The 24,768-nt window shown below is 39.1% G+C and overlaps 1 protein-coding gene across 1 annotated transcript in view; it reads right to left on the bottom strand.

Moving 5' to 3' along the window:
• LAMA3 (laminin subunit alpha 3) overlaps window positions 1-24,768 on the bottom strand; it is a 181,878-nt gene that overhangs the window by 3,722 nt on the left and 153,388 nt on the right. Inside the window, exons 54-73 of the mRNA XM_075062974.1 lie at window positions 22,294-22,410; window positions 22,029-22,208; window positions 21,015-21,157; window positions 19,649-19,825; window positions 18,043-18,194; window positions 17,781-17,931; window positions 17,406-17,539; window positions 16,735-16,882; window positions 14,637-14,759; window positions 12,688-12,812; window positions 12,210-12,330; window positions 9,151-9,291; window positions 7,262-7,392; window positions 6,119-6,253; window positions 4,279-4,423; window positions 3,817-3,986; window positions 2,672-2,861; window positions 1,827-1,967; window positions 786-945; window positions 456-586 (exon numbers count right to left, since the gene is read on the bottom strand). Of these exons, the coding sequence (XP_074919075.1) occupies window positions 456-586; window positions 786-945; window positions 1,827-1,967; window positions 2,672-2,861; window positions 3,817-3,986; window positions 4,279-4,423; window positions 6,119-6,253; window positions 7,262-7,392; window positions 9,151-9,291; window positions 12,210-12,330; window positions 12,688-12,812; window positions 14,637-14,759; window positions 16,735-16,882; window positions 17,406-17,539; window positions 17,781-17,931; window positions 18,043-18,194; window positions 19,649-19,825; window positions 21,015-21,157; window positions 22,029-22,208; window positions 22,294-22,410 (2,915 nt within the window). The remainder of the gene's footprint in view (window positions 1-455; window positions 587-785; window positions 946-1,826; window positions 1,968-2,671; window positions 2,862-3,816; window positions 3,987-4,278; window positions 4,424-6,118; window positions 6,254-7,261; window positions 7,393-9,150; window positions 9,292-12,209; window positions 12,331-12,687; window positions 12,813-14,636; window positions 14,760-16,734; window positions 16,883-17,405; window positions 17,540-17,780; window positions 17,932-18,042; window positions 18,195-19,648; window positions 19,826-21,014; window positions 21,158-22,028; window positions 22,209-22,293; window positions 22,411-24,768) is intronic.

Here is a 24,768-nt window from a genome sequence, read left to right as displayed (position 1 = left end):
GCTACAGAGAAACTACACAGGGAGCTGCACAGAGCAGTCAATGCTCCAATACTCTTCTTAGCAGCCTGGTGAAGGCTAAAGGAGAAGTGAGGACACATGGTTCCATGATCCACTGGCCTAAACCCTTGTAGATTTTTGTAGGAGCAGAGTACCACAGGTGTTCCTTGTCCTGAGGAGATAAGGATTCTCTGACATTTCCCTTCACCGTGCACTGACTATCATGGAGCTGCCTGATGGAAGCCTGCATGCATACAGTGGAAGCTGCTCATACTGGTATGACAGCAAATTTAAGGTTCACGTTCCTCAGAGATGGTTATAAGACACCATCATGAAGTTTTCAAATGTCTTTTTAATTTGTTTTTTTTTTGTACGAAGTTAATTTGGTGTTCAAAGTAAGATGTCTTTCTTCTTAGTTATGGTAATACAATTCAAACAGAAATAAACCCCACACTCACCTTTCCTGCCTCCATGTAAACAGTTAAATAGTTGCCTTGTTTATTTCCAGTATGGAGTAGGACACCTGTTAGACTTCTCACACGAATGTTAAATATGATCTTAAATTCCAAATCCATCACAAAAGAGTTATCTGCAGGTGTGAGAAGGGAGGAGGGAGAATAATTAGAACAGAACATTAAAAAGGGGAAGGGTATCATCTATATATACATGTACAACATGGAGATATATCTATATGATATAATAAACTGATATTTATATATCTATGTCTCTATCTATGTGGATTATATAAGAAAGACATAGCTCCACGTAGCGATTGCTACACTACTTACCAATGACAATATATCCCCCTTCATTAAAGAAATATATCCCAGTCTCCAAAGAGCCATCCAAACATGGAGGGACACCAGTGTTTCGATGAGGAGTATTCAGGAGCTTTCCATTCATTTTAAAATTTCTCAGGCAGCCTACAAAACTCTTTCTTGGTATATTCTGAAAACATATTTAAAAACATGAGTAATGATAATAATAATAATAATACTTAATATAACAAATTAAAGCATGATGGCTATTATTTTAATAACAGATCAGCCAAGCAGTTCTTTAGCACTGTTTGATGGTGGAAAACCCAAGTATGAAATGCACCAAACGACTGTCCCTGATACAGTGAAAATGTGTACTATGTCATGAAAGAAATACCAGTAAACCACGAAAGAGTCAAGCATGCTAGAAAAGTTGAAATCTTGAAAGGGTTATTGCAAAATCCTATTTGTAGAATAGCTGTCTTCCAATGACACATCAAAATGTTGATGGTCTAACAGCCTAATTCTGATTTCAAATACTAACCACTCACCCTAAACAACTATTGTGTAGTGACGCACATACCTAACAGGTAATTTTTAAAGGTAACAGAGGCAATGCATACCTAAGATTAGAATCAGGTTTTACATCTATAATTCCTCCTAAAATCACAGTGATTAGTAAGTGGGAATCCCTCCCTCTGGTACTGAATATTACTAAATCTAGTTCAGCTGGAGACACCTTAAGTTTCTGCTGAAGTGAACACTCTAAGGGGAAGAGGTGCTCTTGGAGAAAAGAGGAATTTGACTTTTGGAGGTAAAGAGGAATCAGGAGCAGCACATGGTTGCGATCAATTTCTAGACCGAAATGCTGATAATTTGAGGGCTGAGCACATAGCTGGGGAAGGGAGGGTGTCTATAATTAGGAATTTGTGGACACCATGTATAGATGACCTTAGTCTAAATGATGATGATCTAAATTCCCTCTCATTATTATGACCTCTCTTTACAATACTTCAGTGTCTTCATTTACAGTACAATGAAAAAAACACCCTCAAAATCTCCATTATTTACCTGTACTTTCAGGGATGGAAGCCCGCCCAGATAGACTGGTGGCTTAGTGCTGAAGGTGGAATTACTTGCCAGTTTTCCTTCCCTGGTCCTCAGACCATCAATAACAAGATGGCCAATTTTCCCATGCATACTGAATACCACCTTTGTGGAGGAAAGCATAATTACCATTAGACACATTGGGTGGGATTTCAAAATCACTTATGTGAGGTAGACACACAAGTCCCAATGAAAGTCAATGGAACTTGTGCTTCTAAATCATTTTGGTACTTCTGAAAACCCTATCCATCAAGTTATAGACAGTATAGTCCTAAAATCTGCACACATTTTTTGAGGTTCATTTGAAACTAGCAAAAATATAAAGAAAGTAGGTGGGCAAAATGCATTTTCAAATACCTTACCATTCAAAAACGGGGAGTATTTTGCACATCAGTTATCCAGGTTCCTTGTTTTTCCTTACTCTGGTATATAATAAGAGTAATTCCACTGACTTTCTAAATAAACACCAATGGGGATCAGAATAATGCCTTATACCATAATGTCCCTCCCCCACAGACACATGCTATCTACCTTAATGTTCCCTTTTTTGGGGAACTTTCCTAAAGTAATACAAGTATTGTTACAATACTAACTGCATTAGAACTAGGCCACTGCCACCAGCTTTTTGACAATGAAGACCTGTCATCCACATGAACCTTCAGTCATAATAACTATCTCCACAAGGTTGAGGTGAATATACTCCCAGCATTTGAAAATGCTGAGCACTTACGACTGTGCATATTAAGCGATGGTTCATGTTTTGCAATGGTTCACACAGTTAATTCTGTCCTAACTGGTGTAATACTTACAGTATGCCACTGCCCATCATTGTATTTTGCTTTGCTTTTGATTTTAATTTTCTTTCCTCCAGCACCAAATGAAAAGACAAAACGTCCCTTGGAAATGTAAAGAGCCATATAAGAGCTCTCAGGCTTATTTCCCACAAAAAATATCAGTCCTCCCGATGATGCAGTCTGTACGTCTACTGAAAAATGTGACCTTTAGTGGAAAGAGGATCAGAGAAGATATTAAAATATGGCCTTGTTTTGTTTACTGTCATACCCTTTTCATACCCTTTGGAAAGATGCAAGGGGCCAGATTCTGCTCTCACTTATACCAGTGTAAATCAGGAGTCACTTCACTGAAGTTGTTGGAATTATCAGTATAAGACTGGATATAAATGTGATCAGAAACATTATATTTATTGTCATTGTGGTATGCAGGAAGTTACATGTGAATTCATTTGGAACAAACATACATATTCCTATAATACCAGTACAGTGAAGTGAGATTACTATTAAGTATTTGAATACTGATGATGTACTCAGTACTGTAGAGAATATAGAGCAGACAAGGCCAGCGGCTACCTTCACTGTTTGGAAGCCACTGAATTTAATTAAAAATCCTCTCTGAACAGAAGGGCCATATAGTGTGTCCTCAATTCTAGTTTTGGCAAACCAAGAGAAGAAGGAACTTTGACAGACAAGGACACTATTCTGAAAAACCCGGTCATCTCTCTCAGAGCTCCATCCCAGAAACCAGTAACAGAGGCACCCAGTCTGGTCTTAACTGTTATAATGGAATGTAGAGGGAGAGTGTTTGACCTATAAACACAAGTTGAACAATTTGTTAACACAACAGTGGCTTTTGGAATCATAATTATATGGTACACCATTCACATTTCTGAATGTGGGCTGAAGCCAGCAGATTTAGATTCTTGGATTGGGCCTCAATGTGCACTAAATTCAAGCATCTCATTCTAGGTAACCTGTTCAGTTTTGTTTTGTAGAAACAATGATTGGGAGAAAAAGTTCTCTGTCAAGCCCTTAACAGAACGTCATTATTCCCAAAGAGATGCACACTGGGAAATCATAATGCTTACCACCTAAAGGCTAGGCTCAAGGTTCACTGAAGAATACAGCATTAGAAGTTGAGTGGAGAACTGTTGCATTACCTGTCTGTCAGCGATGCCTGAGAAAGTGTATACAGCAAATGACTGTTGGGAGTGTTGCCAAACTGATAAGCTCCATTGATGAAATTTAGCTGAGTAGGTAAAGCACAGCTTTTCTGGTCTAGCTGCACTTCGGCACCTGTCAGGTAAGCAAGGTGCTTTTCCTTCTGTAACTGCAAGGCAGAATTTACATCTTTAATATGGATAACTGAGATAATAATTCAATATATATATTTCATAGTTCCCATCAGAATCAGTCAACACCCTCCTTCGAGTATTTGATGAACTGTTATCACACTGGAGAGTTATATATATCCTGGGGATGAGATATGGAGAAGGGAGACCCTGCTCCAGATGCTAGATGGAAAGGGAGTAACATCAGTTCCTCAATCCTGCCAGCTCATGTTGGTGGAGCTTAAGCCTGAGAATCAGTGTGGATTGGAGTTATAATAAACATAAACCTACCTTGAAAATCTTAGAGCTGTTAGGATCTGCTAATTCTTTCAGCAGCATTGGCTGGAGTGACTTGTATATCCTGCAGGCTCCCACGGATACACCAGTCTTCTCAGTATAATTGACTAGATTTTGAACGTGAGGGAGCTGACCTGTCCTAGAATGAGGAATAAACATGAGGAATGAAAATGAGCAATGAGTGCTATAGGAGACCACCCTTTAGCAACCCTATTCTTTAATGAAAACCACCATGTATTCTAGACCTGCATTGTTTGGACATATAGCCTTATGAGATAGATCTACTCTCAATTACAGTCTGTTCAAGGGACATCTACGATTTTCACCTGTTACAATAGTATGATTTATATTAGTGATCCTAAACTCTTGGCACAGGCTCATCCAGAATTACTGTCATAAGAACTCATATATTTTGTATTAGCATGTGATGTCACCAGGAAATCCCAACCACTTATTCAGTAGGTGGCATATAGCATTCAGTGCTGTACCTCTGGCAGTTTTAGCAGGCCAAGCCTAAATAAAAGTATCAGCTGCTTCCTTTGGGAGGGAAAAAATCCTTGAAGATGCCGCATGACCTATTGGGTGGAAAGTTTGTGAAAAATGAAAGGAGTTTGTAACTCTTGCCTGAAACATCCCACCTTTGCTACAGCCATACTACTGAGGTAAGCCACTGCTGTTGCATCCTCGACTGAATTTAGGAGCCTACCAAAAACTACTTACTTGAAAAAATGCTGTTGCCATTGAGAAAAGGGAGCTAGAATACAGTAACCCTGGCAGTGTCAGACCTTCTGGACTAGATTAAGAGGTTTTGCTGATTAATGATAGAAGAAGATTGGTCAAGTCAAACCTACAGTCTTGCTAAATCAGCCACATTCCCACTCAACTGGATCCCGAAGTGTGAGGGCTAAAAAGCTATCAGTTTGTTACTGCGCAACTCTGCCCTGTTGCCAGAAACACTCTTATACCAATCTTCTTTGTGCGAAGGCTAAGTCAATGAGAATAAATGTACACATACTCTATGTAGGTTATAAGGATAAAGGAATCTCTCCAATTCTGATAGATCACAGATGGATGGGGAGGTTAGTATACACTTTGCACAACTTCACAATGCTAAGGCAAAGATTTAATGAAGATATATACAAACCAAAAATACATCATAATTTTTGTGAAACCGCACACACACTCACGCAAATCTAGACACTCAATAGTCAGTGGAAACAAGCAGGCCCCAGCTGGGAGAATACCTGTGTTAGGAATTAACCTAATGAAAGAAAACATTTAAGGAGAAATTTCTCTTCTAAATTGGGCTTGCAAAGATGTATCTACCACCAGGTGGACGTGGAGGGAAAAAACTGAATAACAAATGGGTAACATAAATCAGCAATCGGATCTTTTTACAAGTACCCCCATATGTTGATGTAATTATTTGTTTTGCATATGCAAAGATTTCTTGCTCATGCAATTATCTGGCTGCACATGTATTTTTGATGAGTATAATTTAGGCACAGGTGTTTGAAAATTTTGGGCCTTGCATCCATTATATCATTCCAATATAATGATGCTTTTAAATCAAACTTCTAGTGAAGGAATACAATTCAGAGTGATCTTCCAAAATATCAAAAGATCCAACTCCATTAAATCTTACAAAAGTGATGAATTGGTCAAATACAAGAATTGATTTGTTGTGCAACAAGGTTATGCATTCAGGAAGGTTTCATGTATCTAGAAGAAATGCAAATTATTGAGAAGAAATTCGAATTACTCATAAAGGAAAACAGGTCATTTCTCTCTTTACCCCAACGTCTGCAACTGCAAATATTCCCAAGTTAAGTACCTTTGTATAAAGACATTGGAGATGCAGCCTTCAAAATCATCCCCACCCAATCTTATAGAATAACTTAATTTTTTAGACATTCCTTGAGGTTCAACAGCCATTGACACAGGCAAGTCATCAACCAGCAGCCTGACCCTGAAACAAGATGAATACAAATAAGTGTGAAAAATTTAGGAAAAACACACTACCAGCTAAATGATTTTTTTTTAAAGAAAGATCTGACACACACATGCCTTCCAGTTACATTTTAATTCTGATGGCGTTTACAGGCTTGCTCTCCTATCATTTCCTGGGTTTTATGCCAGTACTAGTTCATTGACTTAACCATATTTAAAATGGTGCAGTACAGTTATAATGAAAGCAGAACGTAGCCTTACATTCTTTGGGTGAGATCTTGGCCTCAGTGAAGTCAACAGCACAACTTCCATTGACTTCAGTGAAGCCAGGATTCTACCCCTTATGCCAAAAGGAAACAGAATTTGACAAGTTGGACACTGCTTCTACAGAAAAACTCTGAACTTTATCACTAGCCCAAGGCTTTAATACAATTACAGGCTATCTTTCAAACCCTTCTTTTTTAGCCAGCACAAGTTTTTATATAACCCTATAGAGACCAGTGTGTTTTAGAAGTCATCTAATTTTCAGTAAATTGGATACATTTTAGTAAATTGTCTCTAATCTATATATCAGATCAATATTGAGAAAATTAGGAGAGCTATTGCGCTTCCTCCTCAAGCCTGTAAAACAGCTGCACTAGATAGGTTTGCAATTTACACTCAAAGATGCGAAGACTATGAGTGTGAGAAGCTGTCCAAAGCTATGTCTTGCCCAACCACAGAGAAAGACACTTAGCGCACAGAAAAGCAGATTCAAGCCTTTTGTTTTGAAAGCTCAGACTACCAGTGTTGCTGTGAAGTTCAGGAGCTGAACTGGAACTCAGTAGGTACTGACATGCAAATATGCAGACCAAGGATCTTCCGGTGCTTCAGAATGTCCATATCCACTGCGACCACGATTCAGAATTTAGTTTTAACTCTGTACCGTTTTATAACCAAACATCAAGTCAAGCAAACATTCTACAATCTTCTCTTTCTAACCAAGGCTTGCAGTCCATTCAAAAACCAAACACAGAACTGGACTTACATGTTGTCATCTTTGATTACTGACACATAATGCATTGAACCATCTTCATATTTCTTGCTGGATTGTTTTTCCTCATCTGTCATCTTTACGATTACAAAGCCGTCTCTCAGAAAGATGCTAAGCATATAAGACTAAAAAAATAAAATAATCCTATAAAGTTATCATTATAAGCAGCTTCAGGTTTTCCTGATATCACCATGAACCCAATTCCCAATGGTAAGTTAGGATGGCAGTGTGCATTGCTCCCAAGAGTTCTTGGAATCCAACATGGCTCTGTGGGAGGAAAACTTCCTTCCCACAAAACTGTTCTGGGCCACCCCAAAAACTACTTCTCTCAGGCTAATCTCCCAAATCATACTACTCCAGAGCCCCTGCAACTAACACAGCTCCTAGAGAAGGGAAGAGATAAAGGTTTCTAACCATCAGAGGAGTGAAGTTCTGGAACAGCCTTCCAAGGGGAGCTGTGGGGGCAAAAGACACATCTGGCTTCAAGACTAAGCTTGTTAAGTTTATGGAGGGGATGGTATGATGGGATAGCTTAATTTTGGCAATTAATTGATCTTGACTATTAGTGGTAAATATGCCCAATGGCCTCTGATGGGATGTTAGATGGGGTGGGATCTGAGTTACTACAGAGAATTCTTTCCTGGTTGTCTGGCTGGTGATTCTTGCCCACATGCTCAGGGTTTAGCTGATTGCCATATTTGGGATTGGGAAGGAATTTTCCTCCAGGGCAGATTAGCAGAGGCCCTGAGGGTTTTTCGCCTGATATCACCATGAACCCTCTGCAGTGTGGGGCAAGGGTCACTTGCTGGAGGATTCTCTGCACCTTGAAGTCTTTAAACCACAATTTGAGGACTTCAATAGCTCAGACATAGGTTAGGGGTTTGATACAGGAGTGGATGGGTGAGATTCTGTGGCCTGTGTTCTGCAGGAGGTCAGACTAGAAGATCATAATGGTCCCTTCTGCCCTTAAAGTCTATGATTCTACGATTCTCCCTGCCTATTCCAGACTTCGGGATGCAAAAAAATAAAAAAAGATATAAAAGTTATTAAACATATTTTAATTGACTTTTACCAGAGGTAGGGATTAAACTCCCCACCCACCTAATGCCATTGTTTCCTCCAGAAGCACAAGCACAGAGGAACTTCTTCCACACGCTGTCCCTCCAATGGAGTCACTTCTCTCTGCCACTTCATATTAACAAGCAAGTCATTTAATCTCTCTGTACCTAAGTTTACCCACACTGTCGGAGTGCTGTGCAGTCATGGTTGGAAAATGGGAACATTTTAAGGCAGTGGTTCTCAACCAGGGGGCACATGTACCCCTGGGGATACACAGAGGTCTTCCTGGGGGTACATCAATTCACCTAGATATTTGTCTAGTACTACAACAGCCTACATGAAAGCCATTAGTGAAGTCAGTACAAACTAAAATTTCATACAGACATTTACTTGTTTATACTGCTCTATGTACTATATCAGTGTTTCTCAACCTGGGGGTCATGATTTATTTTACAATTTTATGGTAAAAATAAGAAAGTAAGCAATTTTTCAATAATAGTGTGCTGTGATACTTTCATATTTTTATTTCTGACTTTGTGAGCTAGTAGTTTTTAAGCGAGGTGAAACTTGGAATACACAAGACAAATCAGCCTCCTGTAAAGGTTGAGAACCACTGTTTTAAGGGACAATTTCCACCACAAAAGGTCTATTCTTTTCAATGAAAAATTTCAAAACTCAATTTTTTTTTTGCCAGATCTTATTGTGAGTAAAATTGGGCAGGAAAAAGTTTTCCCATTCTGCAAGAAATTGAGATTTTGAAAAATGTTCCTGTCCCAAACAGACATGAGTTTTCTTATCCAGAAACAAAAATGAATATTTCATACCAATATATTGTAATTTAATAACGTTCCACTGGGTGCCAATGCACGAAAGCCAAATCCGACTTGGAAATTGCTGGGAAATGGGAAACCCTCATCATTCAAATCCAGTATTCCGTTCTTGGAGAAAGTTGCAGATCTCACAAGCTAAAAGGCAAAGAGATGATGAATTAGGTTTTCAACTATCACTTTTTTTACTGGACTGCCTAAATTAAGTTATGAAATTGGTCTCTCATTCTTTTATTCAAGCTAATATACACATGAATGGACTCTAACTGAAAATATATAATAGACAAATTGAGAGTATGGTACCTGAGTTTCCAAGTACAGAACAAGTATACACACTTTGTTGGCATCCATGGAATCAATCTTGATTTGAACCAGTGTAAGTAAACTGAGGCCCATTTAGTATAATACACGCTCTGCTCTGTTTACTGTCTGTGTTATCAGAAAAGGCCAGCTGATTTTACATTCAAAGACAAAAGTAGGCAGGCAGGATCGGTGTCCACCTGAATGAACTTTGAACTGGAATGAGTACAGTCAGATTTGAATCTCTTTCATTCATCCATTAGGCAGTGAGGCCAAGAGTGCTGTAGTGGCAGCAGACTCAACCTCAGCGGAAAGGGAGGAGGAGAAGTGACAACAGTCTTTCAACAGGAAGTGGCTACCATGAATAAACCAAGTGGCATTCACAGAATTGAAAGGCAGTCCCACCCAGATAGCTGCACCAAGGAGAATAGTGGTGGCAGCAAAGGGCTCTGGGGATGGATTTGCACGTATGAAGTTGTAACAGCCATAGGATGCGGACAAAAAGTCAGAGGATCCATCAGGAGTAGGAAAAGGAAGTAAGAGATGACTACCTATGCAGACCCCATACACAATTAATATCACCCAATACGTTCCTCAAAGTAGAGACAGCTACTTGTCCACTAGTCTCATTTTTCAAGATTATTTAAGAATGTCAGTTGCTAAAAGTTCACAACTTGAGAATCTGAAGAAATGCTAGAAGACTAGAAGAGTGCTAACACTGTGCCAGTATTCAAAAATGGCAAGCGGTATGATCTGAGTAACTATAGACTGGTTAGCCTGACATCGGACCTAGGCAGAACAGTGGACAAGCTGATACACGATTCAACTGATAAATAATTGAAGTACAGGAATACAATTAAGGACAATCAATATGATTTTATGGAAACGAAAGTCTGATCAAACAAACCAGATTCCATGCTTTGATGAGATTACAAGTTTGATTGATAAAGATAATTGCATAGATGTAATATATTTAGACTTTTGTAAGTCATTTGACTTAGTACATCTGACATTCTGAGTGAAAATTTAGAACTATGCAATATCACAGGTTAAATGGATTAAGAACTGGCTGACATCTCAAAAAGTAGTTGTCAAAGGGGAATCATCATTGAGTGTGGGGTGTGTAGTGAGGTGGTCACCCAGCTCAGTTCCAGAGGGGTTAAAAACAGCCCTGGGAGGGGGTTCTGGCTGGAGAAAGCAGGTTTAAGGCTGGGCTGACGGGGGGAAGTGGCTGCAGCTGGGGCCATGCCCTAAACAGACTCAGCTGGCCATATAAAGGCAGGGAAGCCAGGGCAGACAGGATGTTTCCCTCTGTTTGTTGAGGGAGAAGGGCCTGGCTGCTTAGAAGCTGGGAAAGGTACCTAGAGTGGAGCAGGGCTGGGGAAAGGCTAGAGGAGCTGGGGAGCTCCAGCTTGGAGAACCCCTAGGGTGCAGGCCTTGATAAAAGCCAGGACAGGTACTGGGGCTATAGAGGGGTAGCCAAGGGTAGGCAAAGGCAGCAGGTTCAAACCCCCCTTTGCCAGTGATGAGTGGTGCATACACTGCAGGCTGCCCCAGGGCGCGGGGGCTAGATGGTGATTGGCAGTAGCCATATTCTGAGGCGAAGTGGGGATAGTGGGTGGAGGTTCCCCTGGTAGAGGGAGACCCAGAATTGTGAGGGTACTGCTGGGGGGGGCAGCACCCAGTTGGGGCACTGGGTCTGGGAGGTACATGGGGCCAGAGGGCAGGGGGATCATCAGTCTGCAGAGGGTGCTCCGGAGCTGGAATGAGCTAATTCCCAGAAGTCACCAGCAGGAAGCGCTGCAGAGGTGAGTTTGCACCTCTACAAGGTGTTTCTAGTGGGGGTTCCGTAAAGTTCAATACTAGTAGGCCCAACACTGTTCAACAATTTCATCAATGATTTGGAAGCAACTATAAAAATCATTGCTGATAATATTTGCAGATGACACAAAGATTGGCAGAGTGGAAAATAATCACGAGGACATAACAGTCATACATAGCGACCAGGGTAGCTTGGTAAGTTAGACATTCAGGAACAAGGAACACAAGCCATGACTAAAAATGGAGGGCTGCATCCTGGAAAGCAGTGACAATGAAAAGGATTTTAGGGGTCACAGTAGACAAACAATTGAGCATGCCCTCCCAATATGATGCTGTGGCGAATAGGGCTAATGTGATCCTGGGTTGTATAAACGGGGCGGTAATGAGGAGGGGTAAGGAGGTGTCCACATTTAAAAAAAATGCTGAAAAGTTGGAAAGGGTGCAGGAAAGAACGGTAAAGATGATTCAAGAGCTTGAGAAAATGCCTTACAGCAAGAGAATAAAAAAGCTCAATCTGTTTAACTTATCAAAAAGAAGATTGAAAGGAGACTTGATTGTACAGTGTATAAGTACCTTCACAGGGAAAAAATACTGGGTCCTAAAAAGGGCTCCTTAATCTAGCAGAGAAAGGATAACAAGAATCAATGGCTGGAACTTGAAGTCAGACAAATTCAAATTAGAAATACAACACAAATTTTTAACAGTGAAGGTGATCAGTCATTGGAACCAACTACCAAGTGAAGTGGTGGACTCTCCATTTCTTGATGTCTTCAAATTAAGACTGGATGTCTTTTTGGAAGTTATACTTTAGCCAAACACAAGGGTGGGTGAAAGTTAATGGCCTGTGATATAAAGGAAGTCAGATTAGATGATTTAACCGTTCCTTCTATCAATTTGTGAAAAACAAACATACTAAAAGCAACTTTGCAAATTACCTTCCAGTCATCGGAACACTTCCTACTGACACCAATGGTCTCAGTAAAAGTAACAGATGCAGTGATGGGGTTTTTCACATTCTTCATGCAACCACGGAATGGAGATGTGGAGATATTAAAGCTGGTTTCAGAGAGAAAAAAGTAATTTGTTACCCTAATCACAGAATAGTACAACAGTCAATAGAATGATATGAAATAGAAAAATAAAATAGCAGATTCCAAGATGAATCCTTACTGCACACAAATTTTCACTGTCAAGTCCTGCCTCTAGAGCATATCTTAACTAACAAAGAGCCAGATGATTTTCCACAACTCACAGATTTTGACATATATTTACACATCACATACAACATACAGAATCTGAGCCCAGTCCTCCCATAGGATACTCACCAAAATCTTCTACTGATGTCAGTGGGAGGTTTGAGCGTGTACCCTACAGAAAGGTTGGACCTGCTGACTTTTTAAAATAGTAACTCACCGTTCCCGCAGAGAAGATGGAATTCCACCCAGATAGTATGTGGTGAACTTAAAGACACTGATGTTGGCTTTAATCCAAGGACTAATCACAACTGATTTTTGTCTACTAGAGATGTATATTTTAATCTGAAATGGACAGATAGTGAGAATTAGTGCACACAAAATAAACAAGAATAATTTAGCTCATCAAAATGTGCAAACGTAGCATAATACAAATGGTCTAATTTTGTTCTGATTTACACCAGTTTAAATACAGAGTAACTGGATTGCTTCAAGTGGATTTACTCTAAATTTTGTAAGTAACAAATGCTTAAATGAAGTATGTATGCAGATTTTTGTGCATGAGTGGTCTAGCAATGAATAGATATAATCATACTTAGTACTTAGATTATGCATTCTATCTGCAACTCTCAAAGCACTTTTGAAACAAGAGTAAGTATCATTATGCCTATTTTACAGCAAAAGAGACTGAGGTGAGGTTAAAAGGTGATGTGACTTTTCTAAGTTTACACAGTGAATCAGTGGCAGAAAGGAAGCAGAACACAGATCTCATATCTTCCATTCCTAGCCACTGGAACCCACTGCCCTCTAGCGAGTATGGCACATAAAGTTGTGCGGCAAAACTGAATACTTACATGGTTTGGAATCACTCTAACTCATGAAGTTCTGAGCGTGAGTGACTGGCACCATTGAAAATCAGGTGCTAAGTTTCTTAATTAGCAAACGTGTTCTGTTTCATTTTACTAATAAGTTCAGGTCTCTGCAGTTTTTCCAGCTACAATCAGAACTTGAGTTAGCCACTCCTTTCTCAGTGCATTTACACACACCTACACACACAAAAGCTGCATGAACTATTCACAGTAACAAGTTATTCATCAAATTTAGCCCTCGTTTGTGAGCAAATTGTCTACAAACAGGTTGTGATTTCTACAAATTAATATGATGTTTGAAATTCCATTCGTATTCTATGCAAACATATCCCTGCCTACCGACTGCTTACAGCTGGTTCACTGGGTGTACTGCTTTTGGCTTTTATATTTGTAAGTCAAAATTGAGCTGTTTTGATTGGACACATAGGTTACATCTTGACTGGATGAGTGTGACTTTTAGAATTAGGTTTCTGGCATAAGTACTCATGTATATGAATTCAAGATGTGCCTTTTGTGAATGTTCTGCAATATTCTCCTAAAATATGCTGTTTAGGCATATATTCCTGCCAGTAAACATAGTTGTTAAAATATCAAAGGAAAGCTGAACAAAAAAGTGACACAGACAAGCGAAATCGTTTAAAAGTTTGAACATATGTTCACAAATAATTATCTGTAATATTTCTCAAGCTCTAAGTTATACATGCATAAACACATACACCGTTGTTATTTTAACTTTTCAGTCACATTTTCTTATTGTTGAAAAATCTATTTTAACAGTACAGTTTAACTGTACTTTTGGCCAAAATAAACATCAAGAAAGAGATCTGATTATGTTTCATAGCAGACTTCATATAAATAGCTCCACAAAATAGCTGGACTGCTTTTAAGCTGATCAGATTAAAAAAAGCAGTTGCATAAAGGTCAGCTAAAAGTTTTTTCTTAAAACAGTTCAGATAAAAATACCAAACTAAACATTAAAATAATGTTGGTATTTACAATCAATATTATAATCCTAATTAAAGCAATACACTTGCAAGAGGGCAAGTTGTTTGAGTGGTTATTCTGCCAGGAATAGTTTTCCCTCAGAAATACATGATATTAGGCAGTGTAAAGATTAATTTCCATATGAGTTGCAAACATCAGCTAGTGTTTTTCTAGTCTAATCATCTAAAAAGAAAGGCAAAACTTCACAGTCAGAAGAATTTGAAATAGGATGTGTAGCTTCACTCACTATGATTTATATATTTTCAGAAGTTCATGATACTTTTAATAAAATATATCACTTGTTTAAATGACATACTTGCTTATATGTTCCATCGTTTACAACTGCATTATTGCTTGCTATTTCCTTTGGAGGTTGAGAGTCAAGTTTGTATCTGAACACCAGATGGCCATTTTCAATATTCAAACTAATGAAATGATCCTGCAATAAGGAAAAAAACCCCACTGTGTAATATATCATATGTATTTTTACTGTCTTGTGAATTACTTTAATAAAGTTAAATAATAATAATACTACTCTTATACAGAACTTTTCATTAGTAGATCTCAAAGTGCTTTACAGAGCAGGTGTTTACAGATGGAGAAACTGAGGCATGGGGCAGTTAAGTGACTTGCCCAAGGTCACGCAGCAGGCCTATGGCAGAGCTAGAAACAGAACCCAGGATCTCCTGAATCCCAGTCCAGTGCTCTGTCCTCTGGGCCACACTGCTTCCCAGGACAGTAAATAATAACAAGAAAGTTTTTGCAAAAAGAAAAGATAATACGAAACATTCTAGAATTTACTCTTAATGATAAATATAATTAACTCAAACTCATGAAAATGAATCAACTCAAAAAATACCATCATAATTCCACAAAATTTTGATAGCATCCATTTTTTATTTCAGAGTTTAGTGAATTTTATTATAGCAATAAGGCAATGATTTATTATATTAACAAACATATCAAATATGTATATAGCATTCTTATTAGATAAGTAATACAACAGGCAATTTTATCATTAGTTCTAGCACCTAACAGATTACCTGAAGCCTCAAAGTTTATAGGAATCATCACCTATACTCTAAGTTTCCCCTTGCTCTGTTATTTATCAGAACTAGAGTTGTGCAGAGAAAGATAATTACATCTGGTGTGTGGGATTTCAATATTTTGAAATTAGGTTTTGTTCTAGTCTGGAACAAACTCGGCAAATTTTAAAATTCTCCAAAGAAATAGAATTCAGCCCCGGAGCTGTGGATCCTGGAAGCCCAGGCTCTCAGCTGACTGGGAGGTAAGCTGTCAAGGAGGCTGTAGGGCAAACTGCAGGAAACCAGGTGGGTTTCCACTGGAACTTTGGCAAAACCAAATTATCTCTGCAAAACTTTCAGATTTTGCAGAATTGGCAACTGCTAGTGAAATTATGTTTTGTTGGAATTTTTCCAATCAGCTCTAATCACATTACCTAAATCAAAAAAGCACTCATCTCAGATGCCAGTATCGGGCCAAATTTTCCTCTCATTTACACTGGTGCAACTCCATTGGAGTTAATGGGTTCAACTGGAGTAACTGGGAGCAGAATTTGGGCTATAATTTTGAAAGGTAGGCACAAATGACTATTACATTTTTTTGGGTTACACAATTCCCTTCGTCATGTACCGATATCACAAAAATAACTGGTTTGATGAAAAGGAAAAATGTATACAGAGTCCTTTTAAAGGAAGGTTTACATTACCAAAATGCCATTTATCTGTAACATGATGGATAACAACAATGTATTTTCCTTACTTTTTTGGGGGGGTCTCTTTCAGAGCCAAATACAGGGTCAAAGCAGCGTAACTGCAGCCCATCTATTGCATTTTCATTAATACTATTATTCCATCCTCCATTTCCAAACTACCTCTCACTACCTCAGTGGCTCTGGTCGGAGTGAGATGATTTGATCCTTACAAATTATTCTTCACCTTCTATTTGTATGGGGCATTTCAGGGATGCACATTACCATAGTAATTTCCTCTTGAAAGCAAGACAAAGCTTTGATTGCCTCAAGAATGGCCTTCTTTAAAATGTGTCAGCTCATCACAACATTGCCACCAACAATCCTCCCTCTGAGCCTGTTTCTTCTAAGCTGGAGATGCCATCATTCGAGTGAGTAATGGGGCAATTCTTCACCATACAGTACCTCACACTCTCTGTTCAGTGCTATAATCAGCATCTGTTCTTTAAATATCTGTTTCTAAATAGTGTTATAATTAATACTCAATAGTAATAAAACATAGGACAGAATTTATTGATCCATCTCACAGCTGGCTATGGTAGTTTTCAGAGCTATTATTCTGAGCACTTTCTCGATTAATTTCAGTTTTCAAATTATTATAAGAAGTATACATAGTACTCAAAAGAATTACTCCATTAGTTACCTGGTTTTCTGCAAAAAACACCAAGCCTTCATCTGCAGTAGTTTGAATTTCCTGTTCATAGTACAAATGAAGAAAATTTGCTTCTCTAGCTGTGACAAGTGCATAGCCTGTGCCTTCAAAATAGTTTTGGTCAGACTCTGCTTTATATCTGTAGCAATGAAACATCACAAAACAGAATATATGGGACCAAATAACTGCTACCACATGGACATAACAAGAACCACAATAAATGTGATTTTTTTAAAAAGCCTAAAACAAAATATTCAGTAACAGGGGTGACCAGATTCTAGTAATGCCAAATCCTGACCCCACTGAAGTCAATTTCTCATTAACCTCAGTGAGATTAAGATATGGTTTCTAGAGAAGAAAAAATCTTATTTAAAATGTTTTAGTGACCAGATGTTTCTTTTTAATGTAATTTTAGGCTATAAAGAAGACAAATATTGGATGCTGTGGAGCTGAGGCATTCGCGTGTGTGTCTAGTTATTAGAATATTTGGGTGGCAGGGCACGGGAACTGAAGTTACTGTGGGTGTGAATGCTTTATTAAGTGGTAATTTTCCCTGATGTTAAAGTGGTCACATGAACAGGAAATACAGTTAATTTTAATTTATCAGTGATAAAGCTTTTTCAATTTCTTAATGTAAGACACTTGCTGTATTTATTTCTTACCTACTGCATGGCTCCACTTCAGTGGTATTGAGATTAAATGTCCTCTTGAAGTTGTACAGGCTAATAACATTCTCATTTAGGTTGTCTAATTCAATGCAGCCTTGGTAATGATCATAGTCTAGTGCACTGGGAGGCTGCAAAAAATAAAAGCCATAAAAATACCCCAACCAAAACATCAACATCAATTTAATAATGTTTACACAGACATGAAAATAGTAATGCTGTAGCTATTAAAATGTATTGCAAATAAATGATATTGTTTAAACTACAGGTATAAATAATCAAAAGTGTTAGCTATAGAATACTCAATGGTTAAAAATTCCGTAGTTATGATGATTAAAAACCTTTGTAGGCCAGAATTATATTTCTATTTACCTGAAAATCTAGCGGGTATCCTCCCACATAAAAGACAACACTGTTGGGATCCAGATTTAGGAGTGTGTGACTGCTCCCACTGCTACTGTCAAAAGTCTTTTTGTCTGAGGTGGCTGCTTTAACGTAACTCAACTTTGCATACTGGTAAATCCTAAAAACAAAGGGAAAAAGTAAAGGAATAGCACATTTTATTAATAAAGTAACATCTAAATATGATACAGAAAAAAGGGAGAGAGCGGGTTGTATTTTAAGAGTCTCGTACCTTTCAAACTTCACCCGATCCAAAGTAGCTTCCTCAGTGTTACTCTCAGTCACTGATGGGTCCACTTCTATTTCGGCTTCATTGCCTCCCAGGTTATAAACACAAATTAGACGACCATTTCTCACAGCCATACCAATGTAGTCCTTGGACGCCTAAAAATAGAAGAGCAAATCAACTATCAATGAATGATTGATACTAGAGCTGGTAAAACATAGTAGGATTACTTCAGGGACACTACAATGCTTTGAAAGCTGGAAAGCTATCCTCCTACTGTAGCAATCTTTCCATTTAGAAACTTTTTTCAGTTTACTAATTTGGGATGGATATTTTGTAGCTTCATTGGCAGCTCTGTTTCTATAATAATAATAATAATAATTAATAATTTCAAATCATTTTATGAGTTGTATGCACTTGGATTGAATGGGGTCCAAACACAACTTTTTCTTTTATTATTATAACAAAAATATTACTTACCAATAAAAATTCTTTCTACTTTTGTAGTGCTTTCCATCTGAGGTTATCAAAACACTATGCACATACTAATTACTTTAGTCTCACAATGCCTCTGTGAGATAAGTAAAATGGAAGAAACAATATTAAGTCCAATTGCTCCTATTGAGATCCCTGGAAGCAACAATCTTCCAAACAATTACCATTTTATTTCTTCCATACAGAGTATTTCAATAAACCTCAATCAAAGCCATCATAGGCCAAACATTCTGAAAGACTAGAATCACAGAACCATTGGGTTAGAAGGGACCGCAAGGGTTGTCTAGTCTACCTCCCTGACAAGATGCAGAATTTGTTGTGTCTAAATCATCCAAAACTGATGGCTATCAAGCCTCCTTTTGAAAGCCTCCAGTGAAGGACCTTCCATGACCTCTGTAGGCAGTCTGTTCCATTGTTCTACTATTTTTACAGTTAGGAAGTTTTTCCTGAGATTTAATCAGGAAGATAAAATCTAGTGTGGAATAAGTGCACTTAAATTGCATATCCACATTTATAGTGAATGCACGTGCAGATGGGTAATTGAGCATACAAACTGACAGGTGGTACCTACATACATGGGAAAATTGGGAAATTGTGCTAGGTATTTGTGCAAATGGGAGTGCATGAGCAAGAATTTATTGTTTTGCATATGCAGGAGAGGGAAAATAAAGAGGTAAGGGACTAAATTTTAAAGAAGAGAACGATTTATAAACCTAATTAAGAAAAGGTTTGTTATTAGTTACACTGCAGTAACACTCAGAGGCCTGGAACAGGATCAGGGTCCCATAGTGCTAGGGGCAATACAAACACACAGGAAGCCCGAAGCAAACATTTTTACAATGAAGTCCATGGTTGCAAGTTAGGGTCACTGTCAAGATTAACTGGTGGCATCCATTATTGGGAAATAACTTTTAAGGAAGAACAGCAAGACAGGGGAAACACATATTTGCCCAAACAGTTATGTGTCCAGTGGAGGAAAGGGCTATTTCTTCCCAATAAATGTATTCCTACACATAAAAAAATTAAGCTAATGGAAATTATCTGCATTGACATCCGTTCATGCTCCAAAATGCATTTTCTGTTCAAAGTATTGGAGTAAATCAAAAGAAATACCTACATCCTTATTGCCCAGGTACATTACAAACATATTTGAAGTCTGTTGCAAGCTCTCTTGTCTTGGCAGAGGTCTTTGGAGAAAAAAAGAAAGGGAAGTATAGCCTCTCAAATCCTCAAGATCACTTGGAGGTCGAACCTCTACCCCAGAACGACCATTGAACCTCATGGGAATAGCAACCTACCAAGAAAAACAAATACAATAGGTTAAACATTTCTACCTTTAAATTAAAAAAGGCATCACCTCCCTAACAACACTGGTTTGTGTCTGTGCTAAGTGACCTATGACTAACAGCCTAGGTGGCCATAATGTACCCACTTAGACATGGATTGTCACAACACTGCAAGATGTCACTCTAAGCCAACACAATTATACACAAGTGTAGGTACTACTCTGCTATTACTTAGTACTTACGCAGCACTTTATATCTTCAGACACTAACTATTCAGTCCCCACAACACCTTTGTATTGTAATTATTATTCCCATTTTACAGCCAAGGCAACAAAGAGTCCAGGTCAAATGGAGCTGTCGGTGCTCAACACCTCTGAAAACCAGGCCTCTTATTCAAATGCCTACCCATGGATACAAATGCCTCACTTTATAGACACCCGAGTTGAAATTTTGGTCTCAGTGCTTTGCTCAAGCCCTAGAACTCAGGCCCTTTGCTCAGCCCCTTAGCTTCACTGCCTGTCAGGTACTGTAACATGTAGCTAATAAAGACATACAATACCAGTACTCTTGAGGAGTTCTCTCCAGGCCTAGATCTGAGCAAAATCTTTTTCAGTGTGGACCACATCTTAATGGAGAGTGTCTCATGGACACTTGCCCTGTTATTTGTGATCACTTCATCCCGTGGCAATCAACGGAAAAATTATACTATGAAAGTAATGTATATTTCGCTGCCTTTTAGTGCAATATAGCAGTTAGAAACAAACATCAGCAGCGCTATGTGATCTGCCAGCTCTCTGTGGATTGCCAGTGAATCACAGACCAGTTTGAGAACCTCTGTTCTGATCAGTAGTGACTGGCTTCGAAGAGCAGCATCCAGCCCTCCTCCACTGGAGAGATGGTCACCACAAAAAGGAGCCTTTGAAAGGAGAGGGAATACCAAAATGGGAATTGTAGGGATAATCTTGCTTAGGGGAGGGATTGTGGAGTGGGACAGAAGGAAAGGTATACTATACGGTTGTTATTTTATTCTGGTGCCCACCACCACAGTATCTAAAGTGCTCGCTAAAGTAGTGGTTTGATTTTTATGTAGTATCCTTCATACATATTATAACAAAATATTTTTCAGAGGGGACTGAAAGCAACCTTGTGTACAAAAATCCCTAATGTCAAGCAATCACGGTCATTTTTATGACAGACCTTGTTTGCAGCATCTCTGGCCTGCTGAATGAGCTCTCTTATGCGGTTTACATTCTCAGATATGTTGCCTATTGGCATCAGCTGTTGATTGATGCTCTCAATCTTGTTAAACAGATCCGGGAGCTTGCTTGTTAATTTCTTTACTATTATTGTGATGAGAGAGAAAAAATTATTGGAGGACTGGAAAGGAGGAGAGATACACATGCCAAAAATGCCAACTCTGATAGTTTTATCATAAGTCTCACAATATTTGGTATTTCCTTAAAATCCCTGCTCCTAGAGAAAACAGATTACATGAAAATCTCAGCTTTCATTTTTTAAAAAAACCTAAGTTTTTAACCCTCATGGTTGTGGAGAAAAGCCTGAAAATGCGACACAAGTGCCTAAAGGCTTAAAAGCCAAATAAAAAGAACTCGAAAGTTATTATTTTTTTAAAATCTCATGATTTTTGGATACTAGGGGTTGGCCAAATTTGCTATACATACAGTTGGCTATTGTAATTCTCTTTTCACATACACTCATGTAAATCAGGAGTGGCTCCATTGATACCAGCAATTATACTGGAGTAAAACACTTGTAAATAAGCAGAACATCTGGTCCACTGTGTTTCAAACAACGCAGTTGGGCGTACATAAAATACTCCATCCAGAAACTCACAATGTTTTTCGTTGTTATGGTTTAATTATCCCCGTTCTCATACCACTATTGTTTTAAAAATCACCTCCATTCAAAGCCATTATTATTATTACATCAATAACATGGGGTTAATTTTACATACTCTATTTTATTTTATTCCATCAGACTCAAATTCTACAGAGCTAAAAACAAATTCAGCATATAAGTTCCCTGGGGCAATGACTATGCTTCTTATGTTTGTACAGCACCTTGCACTCAGTGGGTACCACCAGAAACAAATAATAATTATTATAATCACTATGTCTACCTGGTTACTCTGACAAAAATTTAAGAGGCATTAAACAGCACACACTAGCAAACAGCAAGCACAGCACCCACCTGAATTGTTTGCTTCCGTCAAAGCCTTATTCAAGTCAGCACTCTGATTGCTTCTGTAGGTGCCCTTTATTTTTTCCACATCGGCTTTAATGGGGTTCAGTTCATCCAGTACATTAGCAGTGATATCATTAGCATTTTTGACCATGTTCTTTGCACTGGTAATGACGCTGTCTATGTCATCTAAAACACACACACACAAGTCTAGGTAAATACTCTGAACAATGTCAGAATAACATAAAGTAGATGTGCTAAGTAAATGACTGACCTCTGTTTATCCCATTGAGATCATTTTGAAAAGAATCAAGGTCTGTCCGCACCCTGTTCTTCTTCCCTTCCACAATACCCAGCCTCTGCTTTATATCTTCAAGAGTTGGATTAATATCTGCAAAAACAGTGCACTATGAATCAGCCTGGTAGGTGTTATATAAAGGTGCCTTGGCCATCTGGTGGAATGGCAGCAGCACTCTGCACTGTCACATGAGCATTGGGCACATACCTTTCCCATTCCTGTTAAAAAACGCAGGTAGTAATATAGATAGTAACCAGGGGTGAAGATACCCAATCTACCCCTTGGAGTAGGAAAAAATGAGCGATTAAGGCAGCTTAAGAGAAGGGCACAGATTTGGGGGATACATTATTGTGCATATTCAATACATTATGATTATCTATTATATATATGAGGCCCAAATAAAAATACAATGTCCCATGATGATTATGACTAGCAATTATAACACTGCCACATTGTGGGAATGGGTTTTATGGGGTGAGGTCAAAAGGTAGTATCCTTGCTTAGTAGACAGCCGCACTCACAAAGGGTGGTTTGCTTCTAGTTGCTCCTGGCAACTCACTCAACTCTCATTACAGGCTCCAAGTAGCTGAATGTGCACAACACTGCCACATCCCAGGACCTTCAGCCACCATGGTAAATCTAGAGATGGTAGCTAGCAAAGATAACTGCTAATGAAGGGCACTTCTGGCTTGTCTATAAATCTTGTAGAAACATCTGATAAGACCAAGTGCCTAGCGAATGGGGGGGAAGTGATAATAGTACTGATCTATAAAAAAGGAAACGAGTGAATGCAAGAACTCAGAAGAATCAGCTATTGAGTATGCCAGGAAAACCATGTATCAAGAAGTTGCAGAGAAGAATGAAGAGGTATGTGGAAGTGGCACTTGCAGATTTAGAACAGAATGAAGTACAATATATCAGCTATTTGTGATAACACAGATACAGAGAAGTACATAGAACACAACTGAACCTGTTACAACAACTTTATAGATTTCAAACAGGATAGCATTGGGCAGAAAGGATTGAGGAAAGTTATGAGACTATGGGATCCCTCAGATATTCTTCAAGCTGATGGAAAGCATCTACAGCAAGTTGATGAGTGCAGTGAGAGTAGACAAGAAACAGATGGAATGATTCAGGACTACAACAGGAATGAGACAAGGATGCATGCAATATCCAGTTTTGTTCTACATGGTACTGAAAGCTGTAGCTCTGAGAGATGGAACAGGAGGAGTCACGTTATGGGGAAGGACAGTGCATAATTTTAGATTTTCAGATGATATTAACCTCACAGCATTGACCAAAGAGGATTTACAGAGAATAACTCAAGATACAAAGTATTAGAACAAGGTGAAAAAACTGCATACCTTGGAAGACTAGTAATGAAGAATGGGAATTGTGAAGATGACATAAAAAAAAAGAACCACTACTGGATTCAGAAAACTGCAAGATCTGGAAGGTAAAGACATTTTGATAAAAACAAAACCCAGCACGTATGGGACAACTGTTGTGTCGATACTGCTGTACAGATTGGAGCGTGAGAATATGAGGAAAGCCAATGAATGCAAGATTTGACTGCAGAAATGAACTTGCTGAGGGAAATACTCAGCATTTCAAGACTGCAGAAAATAAAAAATGAAGAGATAAGAAAATGGCAAGGGCAAGATACATTGGATAGATGTGGTGAAGAATGACACAGACCAAAAAGGTTTAAAGATGAACAAAGCTCTGAAGCTAGTACAAAATAGAAAGTGGTGGAAGGGCTTCATTTGGCCCCTTTGAAGCTGTTGAGATGATGGATGGGAATCAAAGAAGAGAAGAAGCCATGAAAGAAGGGAGTGGAAAATAGGATGAAATATTATACTATGATCTATATACTGAAAGATTGCATGCTTGTGTATCTGCTGGGCCACCTGCAATGAATGTATGTGTGAATGTGTGTGTGTGTACCACTGATCTCTATAGGATGGAACATCAGAACTGCTCAAGTGTGTGTGACCATGCCCCCATCTGCAAAGGTGGGGAAACTATGGCCCGCAGGCCACATTTGGCCCGCAGGACCCTCCTGCCCGGCCCTTGAGCTCCTGACTCGGGAGGCTCGCCCCCAGCCCCTCGCCTGCTGTTCCCCCTCCCCCGCAGCCTCAGCTCATGGCGCCGCCGGCATAATGCTCTGGGCAGCGGGGCTCTTGCAGAGCCGTGGCCTGACCCAGTGCTCTGTGCTGCACAGTGGCATGGCTGGCTCCAGCCAGGCGGTGCGGCTGCCTGTCCAAGTCCTCTGGGTGGCACGGCTGTAGCGCTGCCAGCCACCGGTGCTCCAGGCAGCACAGTAAGGGGGCAGGGAGCAGGGAGGGTTGGATAGAGGGCAGGGGAGTTTGGGGTGGTGGTTAGGGACTGGGATGTGGATAGGGGTCGGGGTGGTCAGAGGGCAGGGAACAGGGGGGTTGAATGGGG

This window comes from Chelonoidis abingdonii, chromosome 2 (genome assembly GCF_003597395.2).
Source record: "Chelonoidis abingdonii isolate Lonesome George chromosome 2, CheloAbing_2.0, whole genome shotgun sequence".
In the NCBI taxonomy this organism is placed as follows: Eukaryota; Metazoa; Chordata; order Testudines; family Testudinidae; genus Chelonoidis; species Chelonoidis abingdonii.
This window is presented reverse-complemented; position numbering and strand designations above follow the sequence as displayed.